The 21,550-nt window shown below is 37.9% G+C and overlaps 2 protein-coding genes across 2 annotated transcripts; both read right to left on the bottom strand.

Moving 5' to 3' along the window:
* Window positions 1-565: 565 nt before the first annotated feature.
* On the bottom strand, window positions 566-5,763 carry LOC100889317 (carbonyl reductase [NADPH] 1). The gene is made up of 6 exons (XM_011669199.2): window positions 5,599-5,763; window positions 4,719-4,985; window positions 3,660-3,766; window positions 2,994-3,119; window positions 1,965-2,109; window positions 566-1,129 (listed from the first exon to the last, which is right to left on the bottom strand). Exons 1-6 carry the CDS (start codon window positions 5,617-5,619, stop codon window positions 920-922), a joined length of 876 nt encoding a protein of 291 aa, XP_011667501.2. The 5' UTR covers window positions 5,620-5,763; the 3' UTR covers window positions 566-919.
* A 2,419-nt stretch (window positions 5,764-8,182) lies between these two features.
* On the bottom strand, window positions 8,183-14,957 carry LOC574612 (carbonyl reductase [NADPH] 1). The gene is made up of 6 exons (XM_774962.5): window positions 14,842-14,957; window positions 14,431-14,697; window positions 13,888-13,994; window positions 12,642-12,767; window positions 10,347-10,491; window positions 8,183-8,917 (listed from the first exon to the last, which is right to left on the bottom strand). Exons 1-6 carry the CDS (start codon window positions 14,860-14,862, stop codon window positions 8,708-8,710), a joined length of 876 nt encoding a protein of 291 aa, XP_780055.3. The 5' UTR covers window positions 14,863-14,957; the 3' UTR covers window positions 8,183-8,707.
* Window positions 14,958-21,550: the final 6,593 nt, after the last annotated feature.

Here is a 21,550-nt window from a genome sequence, read left to right as displayed (position 1 = left end):
TTGGTACAATATTTATTAGTATAATGTTACAGAATGAAAGATGATAATACTTTTGGAATAAAATGACATTTCAGTCGGAAAAAAAGATGTTTCTGAGTTGTTTTAAACTAAAAACTCAGAGTACCGGAAGCTTTCGAGTTGTACAAACTCTAAAAACATTTCTATGCAACTTTGGCTAAATTTGCTTGAGACTGACAGAATATCATTAGGACAAGGAGCTGGTAAATACATGTATTATATTCCACATACTAAGAATCATGCTCTACGATTGGTCAAAAGTTTATCACGTGATGAAAGATAGTTCGCCCATCATTGATGGGAGAAGAAAAGTTTGTTACACAGTGCAACGCACTTTCACTGAAGATAGTAGTACTATCTATACAGTGCAACACAGTTTCATTAAAGATTGTATACGTTGCGTATACCTACGTATGTAAGTACTGCATGCACTGTACGTATCATACACCGTTTGCTAGCTGTTAATTGACAACTTGTTGCTCTAAAATGACGGAAGAAGTGAAATGTTTCTGATGTGGCATATAAAGCAAATAATCACCTTTTGGTTTCAGGCGATGGCCAACTATCACTTCCTCTAGCTGCGATCAGAATGTGCTATATCTTTCCTCAGCTTCGCTTTGGAAAAATAGCTACATCCAGATCGCCTCTGAAGTCTATCACTATTTTGTCCCATCACCTTCACCAATGGTAATTATTTGCTTACTATCTTGATGTTACCTCGACTCTTATTTAGATATGTCAACAAATAATAATATTAATAATTAAATTAACAATTAAATTAACAAGCAGTCTAACTTTGGCGCCTTTTGCATTCCAGATACATACCACTACATTGTACTACATGATGATACTAAGCTTTTTTGAGGAAGACTTGCCAGACTAAGAAGGCAAAGAATGTGGTTTAGTCAAATGTAACTGGCCTAATATCATCTTTGAAGAAATTCTTGACCGTTCTCTTGGACACAAACTTGCCCTGGATGTCATTCGTCCCGGCCGGTAGGAGGGAAAGGTAGATAGGAGTGTCCGCACCCTGGTCTGGACTGATCATGCCTTTCGTATCTTCACCAGTATGGTGGGCTGTCATGTTTGACCTGATGTATCCGGGACAGCACTGTCAGGTAAAGAAACGAAAAAACAGTTTGAAAACCATTTTTATTTTCACTTAAATTTTCCTTTTTTTTTAACAGAGTAGATTTATACAATTCGACCACTTTAAGATGTTTGTTGTGAGATTGGTAGATTACACATACATGTACATGTATTACTTGGAAGTTGAAGGTTACCTGACGTACATGTGCTGGGGACACTTGCTCTAGACTGTAAAAGATATAACACTATGGTCACATCCTACCATGCGTCTTTTCGCATGCTCGTGTCTACAGCTACGGTCGGGTGGTAGGAGAATTTCCATGATTATGATATGACGACCTTCTTACGACCCCCCCCCCCCCCCGTGGGCGCTTTGCATCCTCCTCAGAAACATTCTCCCCCTTGCCTGCAATAGTCCTTGAGATGAACCCCTAACTGCAGTGCAAATATCTTGCAACTGCCCTTGCGTATGGCTGTGTACTTTGCCATGCGGCTCTGTAGACCATCGCAATTAGCCCTTGCGGTTTACAAAGAAGTACAATGGCTGCACGTGTCATATGTGCATTCATACAAAAAACGTAGCCATGCATGGATTATTGGACATGTCGAAAAATCTCCCGCAGGCGCTAGCGTTCTGTGCCTGCCTTCTAAAAATTGTGCAGATGCAGAGAGATACACAGCCATGTGATCATGGATTAAGGGCAGCTAGGGTACGGTTGTAATTGAGTTAGGAGGTCCATAGTTAGGGTTAGGTATAGTGTTTGGTCTTGGGATATGGTTAGTTATAGTGCCGAAATCGACTACAGAGCAATTGAAAGCTCCAGAAGGGTCACAGAAGAAACTTAAGAGTTACTTACACAATTGATGAGGACATCTTTCTTGCTTGTATCCTTGCTCACGTTTTCACCCTGGACTTTGGTGAGGCCTGCCACTCCAAGTTTGCTGATCCCATAAGCGAAATCTAGCCAGCCCTTTGTTGTGGGGTCTCCTTCCTTAGATGCCCTGCGAAAAAGAAAAAGAAATTGCAGGGCAACTATATTTTTATACACTTGTAGTTATACAAATAATGATGAGTGCTACATGATTTCATTGAAGTCAGAAGAGAACAGTAGTATTAAATTACTGATACAATCAGATATAAAACAAACAAATTATGATTTACAATTACTGATAAAATGTTATTGTGATAACTTGGTATACGTGTACAAAAAATCCAAGCAAACCTGGCCATAATGTGAACTTCTTTTACACATCCTTGGATTCATTTCAGAAACCATAGGTAAACAAAAATGCATTCTTCCAGATATAAGAATATGTTCATCTAAATATTAGAATGCATCCATCTAGGTGAGCATAATCACAACAACTGATTATGCACCTTTAAAGTTCATTCGGCCACTACAGGTTTAAGTTAAAGATAAGTCCAATGAAAGACTTATCTATACCAAGAATGGTGTCATGCAGCTAATCAAGACTGGTAATTTTGCTAAGCCATTGTGTTGCACAAGGCAATCTGTCAATTGGTGCCTACTGTTTTGTGCAAAATTGGACATATGGCAAACAAGCGACTGAACAGAGAGGAAAAGAAAGCAACCAAAGTGTTAAAGGGAGTGTAGCCTGACGAGACTGAGTGGCTTTCCTGTGGCCTGACTCAGGGCCAATCGGGTATCAGACGACTACGGATGACGCGACCACAGCGTGCAACATACACAAAACCAAAGCGTGAAGAGAACTTTGGTTTGTTTGGCGAACGCTGACCATGTAGAGATTAAGTTGCTGACTATCGTTCATCAAGTCTATTTTTTTACGTGCAGTTGTCCAAAAGAAGATGTAGATGGCGTTAACCAGTATTTGTCTAGCTACGCTCCCTTTAATAGTCTACTTACTCAATGAATTCATCCATGAGGCCTGTCACACCTTCTACAGTCGAAACCTCCTTGAAGCGCTGCTGGAGTTCTTCACTGATATTGTAGAACGTCCTAGCGGCCACCAAGCTGGCTAGATGTACTACCCTGTATCCAAAGTGATCAAAAAGTTAGAAAGAGAAGGTCGAGATCATGTTCTGATAAACAAAGAATGTGAGCTACCTCAAGGCTTGATCAGATTGCCAATGAAACCCACCACGAAAGAAAATTGCTGCATTTTCTAAGCGTAATAAATGGCAACCAAGTGAATTAAAGGTCCTACGCGTATCACTTGAGCTCTAGCTTATAAGATAAAAAAATGTGAAGCGTAGTACACTGTACATTATCATAAAAAATATGGCTGTATCATATCTGAATGAGGTGTTGTTATTTGATAAACTGTTTCATAAAGCAACAATATTTCATCATGTCAGTCAGCCAGCCAGCTCCCTTACAACATACTGAAATCCTAAACTTTTGCAAATTGCAAAATTCAACGTTGTGATTCAATTACTTCACAGCGTGAAACCTTTGTTAATCAGAACTACTCACAAAATTCATTAATATTTCATGCACGCAAATGTTTTAGTTTGGTTTTGTCAGTATATGGAATCACAATTTGAATACCGGTAGCTATTTGAATCTTACCTTCCACCATCTCTGATAATAGGTAGGAATGTGTTGGTCATTAGAAGCACACCGTGGTAGTTAGTCTTGATACTTTCTACTGCCTGTTCATACAATGGGATGTTATCCTGTACAAGAGAAAATGGAAAACAAATTTTAATATTTCACTTACTAAAAGCTATGGTCACAACTCAAGAGCGGCGACCGACCAATTTGCAGCCTGCTCGGTCGCTGCTGGAATTTAGGCATCACCCAACAATTTTTGGAGAACTAGGCTGTAGAGCCCCAGCGATGCCTGGGTGGTACGTACCCTGTCGATGTTTCAATCGGTCGGTATTGGTTCCAGCTATTTCAGTCATCCTCTCGCTCCTCTTAAAGATGATGTTGTACTCTCTATCTGCCTCATCTCTATTGCTACTGAGAGTGTCTCTGACAACACTTGACATCTTGACATCTTGACATCTTGAGTCTATCCCTGCAGCATTCTGCTCAGCCCTTTGGGGTAGGCGAATAGAGAGAGGTTCAACTGGAAAGCTGCTATATGAACTGGGAGTAGGCTGTTCCCCTTAGTCTACGGTCTGACTATTAATCTTGTCACTCTCTCTTTTTTCTTTCTTTTCCCTCTAACTCTATATTCTGCTATTTTTTCTTTTTCAAAAGGAAAAAGGCACCCCCCCCCCCTGCCCCTCTTGGATCTGCCCCTGGTATTACTCACAATGATGTTCTTGCTGTAAGCTGGGCTTCAACAAATCAAAAATCTCAAAATGTAAGAATGAGATTTAAGGCACAGCCTCTTAGCAATATAAAGACTTCTATTTTTGTAATGGATCAACTATAAAGAAAAGAATACCGGTAATAAAGAAATAAACCAGATATATATATTGTGATGTATATGACGCCTTTTTAGTTACTTCATGGACTCCTATATTATAATAACAAAATTTCAGATTGTAACTACACTGAAAAAGTCATCATTTTAAAAAAAAAATTCTCTACATGATTATATATTAAGAATAACCTATGAATTCATTCTCCCAAGATGTGATTTTCTTTGACTAGAGAGTCGGTCATAATACAAACCTTGGATAAAATTCCTGCATTGTTAACCAGGATGTCTACACCGCCATGTTCAGTCTTGATATCATCTCTGAGCTTCTCCATACTGGTTACATCGTTGACATCAAGAAGATGAAATCTGGGATTGAGACCCTCTTTCTTCAAGACTTCCACGGCATGCAACCCTCGTTCCTCATTCCTAGCGGTCAAGTATACCGCCCCATTCTCACTAAAGTGCTTGCAGAGAGCTCGCACCATGGAAAGACCAACTCCGGTATTGCTTCCAGTTACCTGTGTAGTATATCAAACAGAAAAATAAAGTGTACTGTTAACTGCTCGATAATGCAGGCCAAAAGAAAAGTATGCATGGTGCATACTAGTACTAGATCTAGACTGTTTTATATTCAGCAACCTCTATTTTCTCAAATATGAGAACAAATCTGTACCTTTCGTTTCTTTGTTGTTGTTGCAAATCAGCACTACACGCATGCCCAGCATCCAAGGAAAGTTATACCTCCACCCCGCCCCCCACCCCCACCCCCCAGCCCCTCGACCCCTGCATCGATTATCCTTCATACAAAAATAAAAAGCAGCATATCAAAGTAGCATATAGTTCTACTGATTTTGTCTTTGTCATCTGCTTCATTTACTATTATACTACAAATTTCATACAATTATTAATATTCCCGGCCCGATGCACACAGAGTCTGCAATAATTCAACCGACCTCCACCCGGCCAGCACGGGCGGAGCGACAGTGCTTCGCTAGCGTTGCATGAAAGACTCAATATTATTATTAGATTTCGAGCATACTGCTTGAAAGATTTCCGATTAGAGCTAGAAAAGCTCATCTTACAATCAATTAGAGAATATATGACATGCTGTTCAGATCTAGATATACTTACAACAGCGACTTTTAGAGGCATCTTTATTCTGAAACCGGTCCTCCCTGAGCTAGAATATAGTGAACAGGATACTATTGCTACGCGTAATGCATTACGATCAGTGGCAGATCTCTAATTTCACTATAACATTCTATATGAAAAAGATTGGAACAAGATTTTTCAATTTTGCTGTGTCATACTCGGAGCATAATGACCTTTATCACCATGCGCTCTGCTCTCTATCTTATTATAATAGACCTGTTTATTGAAATTTTCAAATATCAATTAAGTATATACTCTTAATTAAACAAAGTTTGTGCACTTAATGCTTATACTAATTGACAACCTGATCGAAAGCTTGCACGATCGAGGCTTACCCGACGTAGCAATGATTATGCTGACAGGAGTCCGAGTACTGTAGTCAATTTACTATTATGAAAAATAATCATGGCTCAATTATGGATTGATTCGTTAATAATAGCTGATAATCGTATTCAATAGTGTCTGCCAGTTAAACAAATCTTGACATTTACCCCTCTTTCAAAACTTGCCGTCTCTCAAAAGTTTGCAAAGTCTTGCTAAGGGCCATTCTCCCATAGGATCGCTGTCGTCAAGTTTGATTAAGATAGTGAAGTCAGATTTGTATATTATCTGCAGGTGAGATACCCACTGACCTAGATTTTAGGTACATTGTAGAACAAGCACCTGTGAAATGCATAAACATTGTTTTCAAATATCAAAAATAACGTGTTTCTTGGTTTGGACGGGGGTGTGCCGCTGAAGTCTCGAAATCCTAATGCATTTTTAAGGGTCATTTGGGAGATTTTTCTCTAAATAAAGCCCATATATATATATATATATATGAGCCTTCGGTTGAAACAGACTGTACAGCACTTACTAATAAAGCCTTTCCAACTTCTATATATATATATATATATATTATATATAAAAAATTATATCTTCAAACGCTAGTTCTTCCTCTCCCCCCCCCCCCTTTCTCTCTTTCCATTTTCCTTTGTTTTCAACCTCCCTCTTTCAATCTTCCTATCATATCGCTGCTTGAGATATTCTTCTCTAAAGTACCTTTACTCCTATTTTATCCTCTCTCTTTCTCCCTCTCCCCCCCCTCTCTCTCTCTCTCTCTCCCTTTATCTTCCTCTCTCTCTCTCTCTCTCTCTCTCTCTCGAGCTATCTCTATCCCCCCCCCCTCTCGCTTTCTCAAACCTTCCCCTCCTTTTCTCTATCTTTAGCCCTCCCTCTCACTTTCTATATCTTTCTCTTTCTCTCTCTACCTTCTCTCTGACTCCCACCCTTTTCTCTCTCCCTATCTCAATCTGATCATCTATTAATTTATGTGCCTTTATACCATTTTATAATGTCGAGCTATTTCTGTTTAAAATGTAAAAATTTTGTTGAATATAATATTACGTTAAATGCTTTTTACAATGTTCAATATAATCTCATGTTTTTTATGTCACCGAATTGTAAAAAAATCGTAAAATTCAGCCTTTGGGCTGCAATGTGATTTTTGAATTAATAAACCATGATGAATATGATACATTATAATTTTTTGTGCAAAAAAGTGACAAATTGCAGTTGTTCAAAATAACGTTTTCAGTTTTTCAAACTATTCTTTTTGTTAGTTGAACAAAATTGAAAAATTCCTACACTACTTCGGCTAAATTTTCTATAAACTGACAGAATAAGTTTGCATGAAAACCAGAATATTCAGGTGGACCCTTGAAACTCTGGAGGTGTACTTTCCGTTGTCTAAGAATACTTTCCTATTAATACATAGAAGTTGGTTATCTCCTTTTATTGACATTTCATTTTTATTTTAGTAGATGCCAATTTGAGGAGTAAAAGCTGATTCATTGATTTGAGACCTTCAGAGAAAACTCGGAACTACTAAAGCTTAACCCTTTACCTGCTGGAACTAATAGTGAGCTGCCACAGGCAACATTCTGTCACAATATAGAGTACAGTGCGTCCCAGAAAAAAACGAAACCGAGAATTATCGATGTTTTGTCATAACTTAATCACAATTATGATGTATATATGAGTAAATGACACATAATTTGTAACGCTTAGATCCTCCTCTTTCATTTGATGCAACTCATAGGATGCATATTTCACGCCTGAGTGATTAAAAACAATATGAAGAGAGGGTATCAACAAATCTTTTAGTACGCTTTGTCTTTAAACAAACAGAACTTTGTTATTCCTGGCTCATTTTTTTGCTCATTGAGGTGTCATAATAATATGACAGGGCAGAAAAATGAACTTCCGATAAATGTGATTTTGCTCTTTGAAATTCAGATACCGCCCGCCAAATGAATTTTTGGTACCCTCTCTTCAAATTGTTTTTTTAATCACTCATGCGTGAAATACATCATAATTATGAGTTGCATTAATGAAAGAGGGGGATCTATGTCATTTATTAATTATAATTGTGATTAAGTTATGATAAAACATCAATAATTCCCGGTTTCGTTTTTTCTGGGACGCACTGTATATTAAATATACTCTAAAACATACAGTCTAGGGTTTCACTCCACAGCAAATACAGAGATGGAAATAAAGAATACTGGTCATGCGATTCACATTGTGATTTGCCTGAAAGCAGCAGGAAAAGTATATTTAATGTAGTACATGTACATGAGAATTTATTGATGTCTAGTGCTAGTTTTGCGAAAGATCAAAATGAAAAGAAAATGTACAACCTTGCTGGAAGAAACTTGTTTTTACACGCAGGAATTTACACAGTGATTTGGTCCATACCTTTCGGCTTTTTCTCACTAGAATTCAAAATGAGCGCATTTGAAGAGCAGTCCTTTTCAGTGGATATTTCCAATATGATATTTTTCCAGACTTACATTAAAAAAAAAGAACCTCAAAATTTAATCTTATAGCAGAGAGAAATGTATTAGCATGAAATGAAGTGTCTGGAACTGACACAAAATACATAATTGTAACACAATAAGGTAGAACTACATCATTAGGTCATTATGTCAAAAATACATTTAATTAACTTTTGCATTCCAGATGCATCTTTAATACCACTGAATTTCACTAAATTATGATCATTCTTAAGCTTTTTGAGGAAGACTTGTCGGAGTAAGAATGTGGTTTATTCGAATGTAACTGGCCTAATATCATCCTTGAAGTAATTCTTGACCATTCTCTTGGTCACAAACTTGCCCTGGAGGTCATTCGTCCCGGCTGGTAGGAGGGACAAGTAGACCGGAGTGTCCGCCCCTTGATCTTGGCTGATCATGCTTTTGGTATCTTCACCAGTATGGGTGGCTGTCATGTTTGTCCTGATGTATCCGGGACAGCACTGTCAAGTAAAGAAAAGAGAAATAAGGTGAAGGTACAAAGAACATTTTGAACAGACCAGTGGTCTCCCTTCTCCCTCTCTGTGAGACCCCTCCACACCGTCCAAATTTAGGTTACCCCCCCCCCCCCCCCCCCCCATTACGTGAAGGGAGGGATACAATGCATGTTCCCAAAATGTCCGGTAAAGAGGTACTTTTCACGCACCAAAGTCCGGCTCGTAGTACACACAAATCCGGCCCGTATTGACTTTACACACTGGACTTACGAGGGTGTTTTCAAAAGGAGGGAACATGCATATGCGTACCCTAAATAACACTGAGTGTGGGGGAGGGGAGGTCACTCCACATACTCAAATGGGGTCGCGTTCAACACATAATGGTGAACAACACGTAAAATATTATCAAATTATTCAAAAACAGTGCGATCAAAGTATAAAAAAAACGCGCCGATAAAACATTGATACAATCTTTGTATTTATCATTTTCACTGACTTCACCACTCAAATACAACGTTCACAAAATATGACTGCAAGGGCAGAGGTTAAAGAGTTGTTTGACAAGGAGTTAAGATTTCTTTCTAGGATTAATACGCGACCCCGTGAACATTTGCGGAGTGACCTTGGACGTGCCTGTCTTCATCAGCTTGAGATTGCCAAATAATTATGATGGATAAGATGGATTTAGCGTGACCGCAAGCTGAGATTTAAGGACTTTTAATATTTTACATCTTTGACTTCATGTACATGTTCATGTAGGTTCCACCCCCCCCCCCCCCAATATTAAGGGATTCTTTTTTTACAAAAGAAATTGAAATGTCATAGAATATGTAAATCAAATTACTACAGAGGCGTACGCAGGGGGGGGGGGGTTTGGGGGTTCAAACCCCCCCTTTGGTATTTTTATGTGTGTAAACCCCCCTAAAAAAAAACCAAAACCCCCCCTAACCTAAAAAAGGTGACCTTACCCCCCCCCCCCCCCCCCCAACGAAGAAAAATGTCAAATTTTGAAATTTCGAGACCAAAAAAAAAAAAAAAGTGTCCGCTTGCCCCCCCCCCCCCCCCCTGAGCGACTTTTCGGCCGGCGCGATTTTCAAATTTTCGGGAGCAAAACCCCCCCCCCCCCCCCCCTTGAAAAAATCCTGCGTACGCCCCTGAATTACTAAATAAAATATAATAAGTTTTTGTAGGTCTTTAGGCTCATTTGGGATAAAATGATTCAACAAAAGCGCAAATGCAGAGAGGTAAATGGCAGGCCAGTTGTTAACATCGATTAAGGACATAGTATGGTTGCCATTGAATTTATTAAAGGTAAGGTTAGGTTTAGGGATAGTATTTGGTCCTGGGATATGGTTGAGAATCCAGTTAGTGCAGGGAATTGACAACAGAGCAATTGAAGCTCGAGAATGTGTCACAGAAGAAACTTGTGACTTACACAATTGATGAGGACATCTTTCTTGCTTTTATCCTTGCTCACGTTTTCACCCTGGACTTTGGTAAGGGCTGCCACTCCAATTTTGCTGATCCCGTAAGCCAAATCTGGCCAGCCCTTTGTTTTGAAATCTCCTTCTTTAGTTGCCCTGTAAAAAAGAAACAAAATATTTGTTTGCAGGGCAAATTCATGTTTATATACTTGTAGTTTTACAACTTCATGTTTATATACTTGTAGTTTTACAACTTCATGTTTATATACTTGTAGTTTTACAACTTCATGTTTTTATATACTTGTAGTTTTACAACTTCATGTTTATATACTTGTAGTTTTACAACTTCATGTTTATATACTTGTAGTTTTACAACTTCATGTTTATATACTTGTAGTTTTACAACTTCATTTTTATATACTTGTAGTTTTACAACTTCATGTTTATATACTTGTAGTTTTACAACTTCATTTTTTTATACTTGTAGTTTTACAACTTCATGTTTATATACTTGTAGTTTTACAGATAATGATGCGTGCTACTTGGATTCTTTCGAGTCAGAAGAGAACAGTAGTATTACATTACTGATACAATCAGCTTTAAAACAGGAGTTACAGATATAAATCAAAACATTTATGAGTTACAATCACTGATAGAATGTTATACGTGTAGAAAATCCATGCAAACCCGGCCCACATCCTTGGATTCATTCCAGAAACCATTTCAGAATGTATTCATCCAGATATAAGATGCATCCATCTACATTTAAGAATGCATTCATCTAGATAATTTCATCTAGAGATAAGAATACATTAAACCTAGATATAAGAATGCATTAGCCATGAGATAAGAATGCATTCATCTAGAGATAAGAATGTATTCATCTAGATATAAAGATGCATTCATCTAGATTTTCACCTACAGAATGAAAACACAAACATATATGACTGTATATATCTAACCATGCAAAACCTAACCTTTAAAGATAATCAATATTTGTTCTAATGTAATTTTTCATTACCAGAACTCACCTCGACATTGTTCAAAATTATCAGCCATTTAGAAATATCTTGAAATTATTCATCCAGATATAAGATGCATCCATCAACATATATGACTGTAGCATATCTAACCATGCAAAACCTAACCTTTAAAGATAATCAATATTTGTTCTAATGTAATTTTTCATTACCAGAACTCACCTCGACATTATTCAAAATTATCAGCCATTTAGAAATATCTTGAAATTACCCCTATTTGATTTCTTAGCAAAGAAAAAAAAGAAGTCTCTCTAAGACTGCAGTTTCCTTGCTGGTCATTCTCCCATTGGAGTTGCCATTTTGATTAGAAAAGTGATAACAGAGACTGTGAGAGTAGTACTCACTGACCTGTATATTTTGGCTACAATGTAGGATAGTCATTTGTGAAATGCATCCTTCACAGCAGTTTTCTAATAATATACAATTTTGGTAACGTACTATTCTTTCATAGCATATTGTGCCGAGAATTTTGATTCAGATGTTTGGAAAAGCTGAGCAGTTGGCATGCATAAGTTGTTTCTTGGTCAGACAAATTTCTGCCCATTTTTCAAAAGAGTGACAAATATTTGAAATTTACCGGGAACACCGGTAAATTTTGATTATTCAAATTTCTCAATAGCAGAAGTTTATTAGGGACTAAAGTTTCTAGTGCTTATAATGCATTCACAGGGGCATCCAAATATATCAACATTTAAAAGAATTACTATCCATCCAATTTACAAAATTTCCCAAAACTTTGCATTACCTTCAATATGTAGCCTAATATCATTGTTTTGTAGGTTTTTATTAAAATGTATAGTGTATTCTCTATTGAAAATGGAAAATTATCTGGAAATATAATTCTACAATGCTTGGAATCGACCTTTGACACAAAGGAATACATATTGGTATAGCTAACATATTTTACTTGTAATATAACCACATCATTCCGACAAATGAATTTTCAGCCATTGTATTAACTCTTATTTATATAAAAATTATGTCACACAAATTATCGGTGTCACATCATATATTTTATCAAGGTTTTATACCGAGGCTTTCCAGATCTTATAACTGATTCTAGAGCAAGATTAATCTATACCATGTTAAAATACTTGTCATGGAGCTAATCAAGACTGGACATGGGCAATTTTGCAAAGCCACTGTGTTGCACAAAGCAATTCTTTTGTCAATAAATTAGTGCATATTGTTTTGTGCAAAATTGCAACTGTGGCAACAAGAGACCGTACAGAGAGGCGAAGAAAGCAGTGTTAACAGTCTACTCACTTGATGTATTCATTCATGAGGCCTGTCACCTCCTCGACAGTCGAGACATCCCTGAAGCGGTGCTGGAGTTCTTCACTGATATCGTAGAACGTTCTAGCGCCCATTAAGCTGGCTAGCTGGACAACCCTACAAAGAGTCACCAAAGAGTTATAAAGAGAGGGCCATGCTCTGATCAACCGAAAATGTCCAGATTGCAATAGTTAACTATAGCCAAAAAGAAAAAAAATTGCTGCAATTTATAATGTGTAATAAATGCCAACCACGTTTAAATAGTTAAAGGTCCTACACATTAAAGGTACTACTGCCTCATTTGCAGGCCAACAAATGAAAAGGTTAAATTCCAACGGCATTTAAAAGAAAATACTAATTTAGAACTTCCATCATAACGAAAGGGCTTGAAAATAGCTTTTGGTGGGAAAATAACGACTATTAGTTGTCGAATCGACTTGAGTGATTGCAATCACCTAGTAAGTAATAATCTGATTTTCAGACCCTTTTACTGATCTGGTCGTACGTTTTGTGTTGCACAAAGATTCAATCAGTTTAATTGTGGCCATTACAAGTAGTGGGTTATCGATGTGGACAAGTGCTCATGTAACTGTTACAGCTCATTTTATGTATTACCAAAGAAAAAGATGTACGTCAGTCGATCAGTCACTCGATAGTGTCTGACAGTGAAGTCTAGAAGGTAACCGGGTAAGTTTCCTTGCATAACAAAAGATTTGATTATTAGGACACTGCTAATGTTTAAATTTCACAGATAGGACATACATGACATATTCATAATTCCTGCAAAGTTCTACAGAATTTGATGTTGGCTGCAAAAGGGACATAGTATTTTTAAGTTACACCCTTTTCTTTGAATGGCTAACATGCGATCCAGTACTTTTATGGTCGAACCACAGCTACCCAGGGTTTGGCCCGGGTTAATCCGATTTAAACGATCCCAGTGAACGCACAAGAATGAACAAAACAGGGGTAAACAAATTCATATGTAATATACTGCTTCATCTGGTTTCATGAAGCAACAACGTTTCATTATGTCAGTTAGCCTGCTGGAATTGCCATGTCCCTTAAAACACAAAATCTTTCGCAAATTGCAAAAATTCAACGTTGTGATTCAATTACTTCACGTCATGAAACCTTTGTGAATGGGAACTTTACTCACGAAATTCATTAATATTCCATGTACCCAAATGTTTTAGTTTGGTTTTGTCAGTATATGGAATCACAATTTGAATCTTACCTTCCACCATCTCTGATAATAGGTAGGAATGTGTTGGTCATTAGAAGCACACCGTGGTAGTTAGTATTGGTCATTTCTACCGCTTGTTCATACATAGGGATGTCAAACTGTACAAGAGAAAAAAGGGTAATTAAAAAAGAAATCACTTACTAAAGAGTTGAATAGCATACTCCATACTGCGAAGAGCACAAGTATAGTGTTTTCATAAAATGTTTCATTTTACATACATCTATGTTCTTGTAAGGGCTTCAACACATCACAAATCTCAAAATATAAGAATGAGATCCGAGGCACAGCCTTTTAGCATTATAAAGACTCCTATTCACTAAATAAGAGAAAAATAAGAAATTAATCAGATATATGTATTGTGAAGTAAACGACGCCGTTTTTTCTTTTTATTGAATAACAAACTTTCAGATTATAGCTACAAAAAGTCGTCATTTTATATTTAACTTCGCTACACAATTATAATAAGAATGAAGTATGAATTCATTCTCCCAAGATGTGATTTTCATTGACTAGAGAGTCGGTCATAATACAAACCTTGGATAAAATTCCTGCATTGTTGATCAGGATGTCTACACCGCCATGTTCAGTCTTGATATCATCTCTGAGCTTCTCCATACTGGTTACATCGTTGACATCAAGAAGATGAAATCTGGGATTGAGCCCCTCTTTCTTCAAGACTTCCACGGCCTGCATCCCTCGTTCCTCGTTCCTGGCGGTCAAGTATACCACCCCATTCTCACCAAAGTGCTTGCAGAGAGCTCGCACCATGGCAAGACCAATTCCGGTATTGCTCCCAGTTACCTTGTATATCAAACAGAAAAATATAGAAGCGTAAAAAGTTAACTGGTCGATAATGCAGGCTAAAAGCCACTTTCTAAGAGATCTGATCAGAGCTGGATAAGGTAATCATAATGATGCTGTTCAGATCTAGATAATTATACTTACAACAGCGACTTTTTGAGGCATTTTTATTCGGAACCCGGTCGTCTCTGTAAAACTTCCTAAAACACAAACCTGCACACTGAAACACTGTCTGAATATATTCAATGGGTAGAAAAAGAATACTTTAGAATACGTGGCAGATCTATATAATTGATCTAGTGATCTAGCTGCCGCGTAGCGTACGTATAGCAGAGCACCTATTGACTGCTTCAGAAGCTAGCGAAGCGTGACTGAGGAGCACCCCTTTTCCCTCTTTATTTCTGTATGGTTTTTGTTTGCTTCATATCTCATAAATATGGTGGCCCTGAAGGGACATCGCGAATAGACTAAATCGTGAAAAATATGCGATAAAATTCACGATATCGTCAATTTTATCGCATATTTTTCACGAAGAAATTCACGAAATTGACGATATCGTGAACTTTATCGTGAACTTTTCACGATGAAATTGACGATATCGTGAATTTTATCGTGAAAAGTTCACGATATAAAGTTCACGATATCGTCAATTTTATCGAGTAGTCTATCGTGTACTCTCCTGACGGGCGCTTCGTAAACAAAACCAGCCCTAGCTGGGGGAGACAGAGAGAAGGAAAGAATAGGAAAGAAAGGAAAAGAAAGAAAAGAAAGGAGGCAAGAGCCCTTCGCCCCTGTTTCCCTCTTTTCTTATTCTTTTTCCTCTTCTTTCTTTCCTTTTATATTTTCTTTCCCTCTCCCTTCTCTTTCCCTTTATGGCGGGAGGGGGGAGGGGGAGGTAAGAGCCTTTCGCCCTTCCCCCGTTTCCCTCTTTCCGTCTTCTTCTTCTTTCTTTCCTTTTATATTTTCTTTCCCTTTCCCTTTCCCTTCTCTCTATCTCTCTCTCTCTCTCCTATTTATTTGTTGGCGCGGGAGGGGGGAGGAGGCAAGAGCCCCTCTTTTCTTCTTATTCTTCTTCCTTTCCTTTTTTATTCTCTTTCCCTTTCCCTTCTCTCTCTCTCTCTCTTATTTATTTTTTGGGCGGGGGGATGGAAGAGCCCTTCGCCCCCGTTTCCCTCTTTTCTTCTTCTTCTTCCTCTTCTTTCTTTCCTTTTATCTTCTCTTTCCCTTTCCCTTTCCCTTCTCTCTCTATCTCTTATTTTTTTTTTTGGCGGGGGTGGGGAGGGAGGAGGCAAGAGCCCTTCGCCCTTCCCCCGTTTCCCTCTTTCCTTCTTATTCCTCTTCTTTCTTTCCTTTTATATTTTCTTTCCCTTTCCCTTCTCTCTCTCTTATTTATTTTTGGCGGGGGGGGAGGAGGCAAGAGCCCTTCGCCCTTCCCCTGTTTCCCTCTTATTCCTCTTCTTTCTTTCCCTTTCCCTTCTCTCTCTCTTTCTCTCTCTCTTATTTATTTTTTTGGCGGGGGGGGGAGGTAAGAGCCTTTCGCCCTTCCCCCGTTTCCCTCTTTCCTTCTTCCTCTTCTTTCTTTCCTTTTATATTTTCTTTCCCTTTCCCTTTCCCTTCTCTCTCTCCTTATTTATTTTTTGGCGGGGGGGGGGGGAGTTAGGAGGAGGCAAGAGCCCTTCGCCCCCCCTCCCGTTTCCCTCTTTCCTTCTTATTATTCTTTCTTTCCTTTTATCTTCTCTTTCCCTTTCCTTTTTTTCCTTCTCTCTGTCTCCCCCAGCTAGGGCTGGTTTTGTTTACGAAGCGCCCGTCAGGAGAGTACACGATAGAGTACACGATAAAATTGACGATATCGTAAACTTTATATCGTGAACTTTTCACGATAAAATTCACGATATCGTCAATTTCATCGTGAAAAGTTCACGATAAAGTTCACGATATCGTCAATTTCGTGAATTTCTTCGTGAAAAATATGCGATAAAATTGACGATATCGTGAATTTTATCGCATATTTTTCACGATTTAGTCTATTCGCGATGTCCCTTCAGGGCCACCATACATAAACGACATAGTAAATGAAAACGAACTTTTCATGACATGTATACAGTAGGCTTGCGGGTGTACTATGTGTGAGAGAGAGAGGGAGGATTGAGGAGTCTTGAAAAGGACCCTCGGTAATCTTTCTTGAGGGTGTGTCCTGAAAAAGACTGTTGGCGTAGTCTTGAAAAAGACTGTTGGTTATCTTTCTTAGCTTATAGTTCTATAAGGAGAACTAGCCTATAGCGCTTGGAGAGGATGTGTGCCACTCCCGCCACAGCATGTGCCATATATGCATTATTATTGATCCTAACGAAGGGATTTTTTTAAAAATTATTACTGATGCGTGACGTCACCTAGGCGCCATTTTATTAATTTCTATATTGACCATGTTTTCGTCATTCATTGTCATTTGTGAATTATATTTGATATGCACAAACTTGACATCATGGGTAGAATTTTTGTCATCCGTGTCTGTGCGTGCGTCATGGTGGACGAAATAAAGACAAATAATTGAATTGGATTCGATTAGGTAATATTTGCCGTTGTTGTTTTGAATATATATCGTCTATCCCTACTCTGATGTCTCCCATATTAAATTTTGTAGATGCGGATTTATTCTACGAATACAACAAATATTCAAATTTTGACCAGAAGACGGGATCGTGGTCGAAATTCTAATTTAAGGTGCAGACTGCAAAATCTGCCATTATGGTTCCTACTTGAACGTGCCATCTTCCAATAACTTTGTGTTATATATTTCCGTCATGGGTAGTTATTTATGAATGATATTTGTTAATCATCAACTTGACGTCATGGGTAAACTACTGGTCACACCCAGTCCGTGCGCGCGTCATGGGGGACTGAATTTGTTCATATGCGTGTACCATATATGGAAGACGGGATTATTTTTTTTGAGGACCCAATCTCCCGTTGAGTTTCGAATACATGTGTTATGTCTCGATCAAAGCGGCAGATCACCTAATTCGTCTCCGTGCCGAATTCGATGTCTCGTTTCACTATACAATTTTACATAACTCGTTTCGGGGGGGGGGGGGGGGTTGCTATGTCATCCTCGGTGCATAATGACCTTTATCACCATGAGCAGCGCACTCTCTTATCATAATCAGGCACGTAGCCAGAGTTTGATTTGATTTTTTTTTTTTTTTTTGAGGGGGGGGGGGGGGCACATACATGACTTGTAATCGATCGAGGTAAAAACAAAGGGGTCTAAATAAGTTCAATCGATCTCGGAAATTTGGGGGGGGGGGCACGTGCCCCCCCCCCCCCCGTGACTACGTGCCTGGTCATAATAGACCGGTTTACTAACAATTCAAATATATTATGAATACTTTTTAAACAAATAAAGATTGTTCTTGACAACCTGAAATCTTGCACGGTGCTTGCCCGACGTAGCGAAAGGTAATGTATGCTGACAGGATTCCGAGTTCTGTATTCCATTCACTAATAATGGAAAAAATGGCTTAATAAAATAACTTAATTTAGGTCTCCAGGGAAGAAAAGAAATCATCCATACATCCCCTTCAATACAGTAGACTGGTTTAAAACCAGTCTACTGTATTGAAGGGGAATGAAATCCAACGGACATTATCGCTGATTATCTTATTCAAAGTTGTCTGCCACTTAAAAAAATCTCGACATTAATTACTCCTCTTTCAAAACTTACCGCAAGGAAACAAACTCTCAAAAGTTTGCGGGGGGTTTTCAATTTGAAAGTCTGGTTTCTTTGATTGTTAATTAACCCCTATCCTGTGTATATACAAGCAAACGATTTTGATTATCAGAATCGGGTCATATCCCCTTTTGAATGATTTGACATGTCATTACATTTATATACACTAAACTCATTATAATTTGACAAATAATAGCTTTGCAATTATGTTCATTCTTTATGGGATGTCGTCTGCTTGGGCAATATTGGTCCATATAGTGACGTCATTAAAACATCGTTATTTTTCCGGCGAATCTCTCGTATATCCCAGCTGCTATGGAGGTGGTTGTATTTGTATTTTTATAAATCACCCGATATGTAGTTGACATGAAACTTGTACGATGGCCATCTGTTAGCTTACCAGTTTCTAGTGATACATGAGTTGACATATTTGTGATTTTCCTTGAATTTCACCTTTAAGATAATGATGTCAGATTTATATATCTGCAGGTGAGATACCCACTGACCTAGAGTTTAGGTACATTGTAGAACATGAATCACCTGGGAAATGAATAGAAATGGTTTCCAAATAATGCCTCGATTTGGTCATGCATTCTAAGGAACCGATTTTATTTCATAAAATATGGTAACAATTAAGGCATTCAATTAAGCCGTTTCAAACATTTGAGAACTTTCTTTTGCAACATATCGCCCCCCCCCCCCCCCATCGCCGTCTCTCTTATTCTCAGCCACTTTCTCTTATTACAAGGCTCATTCTTATTATATCTTTAATCTCTATCATAATCTCTCTCTCTCTCTCACTCTCTCTCTCCCTCTCCATTAGCTCTCTCTCTCTCTCTCTCTCTATTTCCCTCTCTCTCTCTCATTCACTCTCTCCCTCTCCATTTCATTTTAACCTAGCCTCCCCCTACCTACAGTCTATCTCCTCTTTCTCATTTCAATCTCCTTCTTAATTCGCGTTTGTTCTACTGCTGTCTTCTACATTGATCAAATTTACCCCCCCCCCAAATAAACTATCTACATGTCATTAGTATTCTCCAATAACTATTTAATTCATGTTGGATGAAAACATCAATGCTATTCATTGTTCTCCTTTTATACATCCTCATTCTTTTTCATCAACTTTGTTTCCTAAATCTACTGCATTCACACCTAATCCGACTGCCTACTATATATATATATATGTACCTTACCAGTGGGGTGTTTCACAAAGACTAAGATCTGGGGTGTGTTTCACAAAGATCCTAAGTCGAACTTAACTCCCTTTAAGCTGGACTTAAAATATGGAGAGCCAATTGTAGCCTTCAAATATAATATATTCAAAAGCAAAAGTTCAAGTATTTTAGACTTTTGATAAATTCCACATCAAAAACATGTAATATCCTTGATGATAGAAAATATGAATGATTTAAATCAACATTTTATGCCTTTCAAATAACTTTTACAAAATATTTTCATAGATGCTAACAGCTTTCCATATTTGTTAAGTCCATCTTAGAGATAAGTTGAACTTAAGATCTTTGTGAAACACCTCCCTGGCTTGCCATCCGTACTACTGGTTGCTCTCACCATTACGATCTTTAGCTTTTTTTTTCTCCAATAATGATTTATCATAAAATGTAAATTCTGTAGATTTGTGACCATGATTGTACGTCCCTCGAGAGACCAATGCAAGTAAATGGTGAGAGCAAACAGTAGCATGAACGGCCTGTCATAGTTAAGTCCAACTTAAAGTTCATCTTAGTCTTTGTAAACTACTTCCAAGAAATCACATGCACCAATGCACACTTTACCCTAGCTCTCTTGCATTATGCCACTCACAAATACCCATCCTCTCCAAGCACTACAGTTCTCCTTAGAACTATAAGCTAAGAAAGATAACCAACAGTCTTTTTCAGGACTACACACCCTCAAGAAAGAAAGATTACCGAGAGTCCTTTTAAGGACTCGTCAATCCTCCCTCTCTCTCTCACATGGTGCACCCCCTAGCCTACTGTACAAATGTTTTTGTTTTAATAACACAGGAACAAATCAAGGAATTCATGCTAATAGAAAATCATGATTTATTTTCTTTTCATTGGAAAGCAAAATCTTGTTCATGTAGACTATGTACAGTTCTATTTCAATTCATTTATTCATTCATCATCATTTTCAAAAAAAAATATATCGAAAAGTAAAGTCATACAAACATTAATACTAATAGAGACAAAGAAAAGGGAAGCTGCAAACAAAGTGGTGTGCTTTGAAAGGTTTAGCTCCCCTGAAAGGAATAAGTGAAATACTAATCAGTAGTCAGTACTTGTTCAAAGTTAAGTCATATAGACGTACAATTTATCTTTAAAAAATACCATATGTTCTACAAATACCACATCTAACAATAAATGTACAGAGTTCTTTTCAGACTAAGTCTGAACCATTTTAAATGGAAACTTGAAATAGAATAAATTTTAGTGAAGAAAACATTCATTGCATTCATACACAATCATATATATATATATATATATATATATTATATATATGTTAAATCAATGAATTATTAGAGTATAGATCAGTTTCTTGTAGAAGAATAAGACTTCATCTATTTTCACCTCTAGACAATAATTGGACATTCACATGCGAACAGTATAACAAAAATTGTCTGTTCCTTGGAACTCTTCAAATTAACCACTTGTCTGCTATTGGCTTAAAACGTGAGGCATACCCCCTGTGCTACAGCATTTTTTGTACTGTTCAAAAAGTGTACAATGTACACGAAAAGGCTGGATTTTTTTTTTAAAGCGCGTACATGAAAAGGCCGGATTTTTTGTGTGAAAGAGCGCCATCTACTGTTCAAGACCTGTATAACATCATTGCAGTGCTAATTACACAGTAAGGCTAGGCAGTATCCCGGCCCCCCACTCCGAGAACGGACGGACCCCATGCGTGTTACCAAAATGTCCTTTCGTAATAAAAGAAAAAGGACGACCCGTATTGACTTTACACATCGGACTTTTGCTGAAAAGGGGGGGTGCTGAAAAGGCTTGTATAACAAAAGAAAAAGGTTGACCCGTATTGACTTTACACACCAGACTTTTGCTGAAAAGGGGGGGGGGGGGTCGCTTGGAACACGCATATGCGTACCCTAAA

The sequence above is a fragment of the Strongylocentrotus purpuratus genome, unplaced genomic scaffold, assembly GCF_000002235.5.
Source record: "Strongylocentrotus purpuratus isolate Spur 01 unplaced genomic scaffold, Spur_5.0 spur5_scaffold_19, whole genome shotgun sequence".
Lineage (NCBI taxonomy): Eukaryota > Metazoa > Echinodermata > Echinoidea > Camarodonta > Strongylocentrotidae > Strongylocentrotus > Strongylocentrotus purpuratus.
Note: the sequence above shows the minus strand (reverse complement) of the source record. Positions and strands in the feature narration are given on the sequence as shown.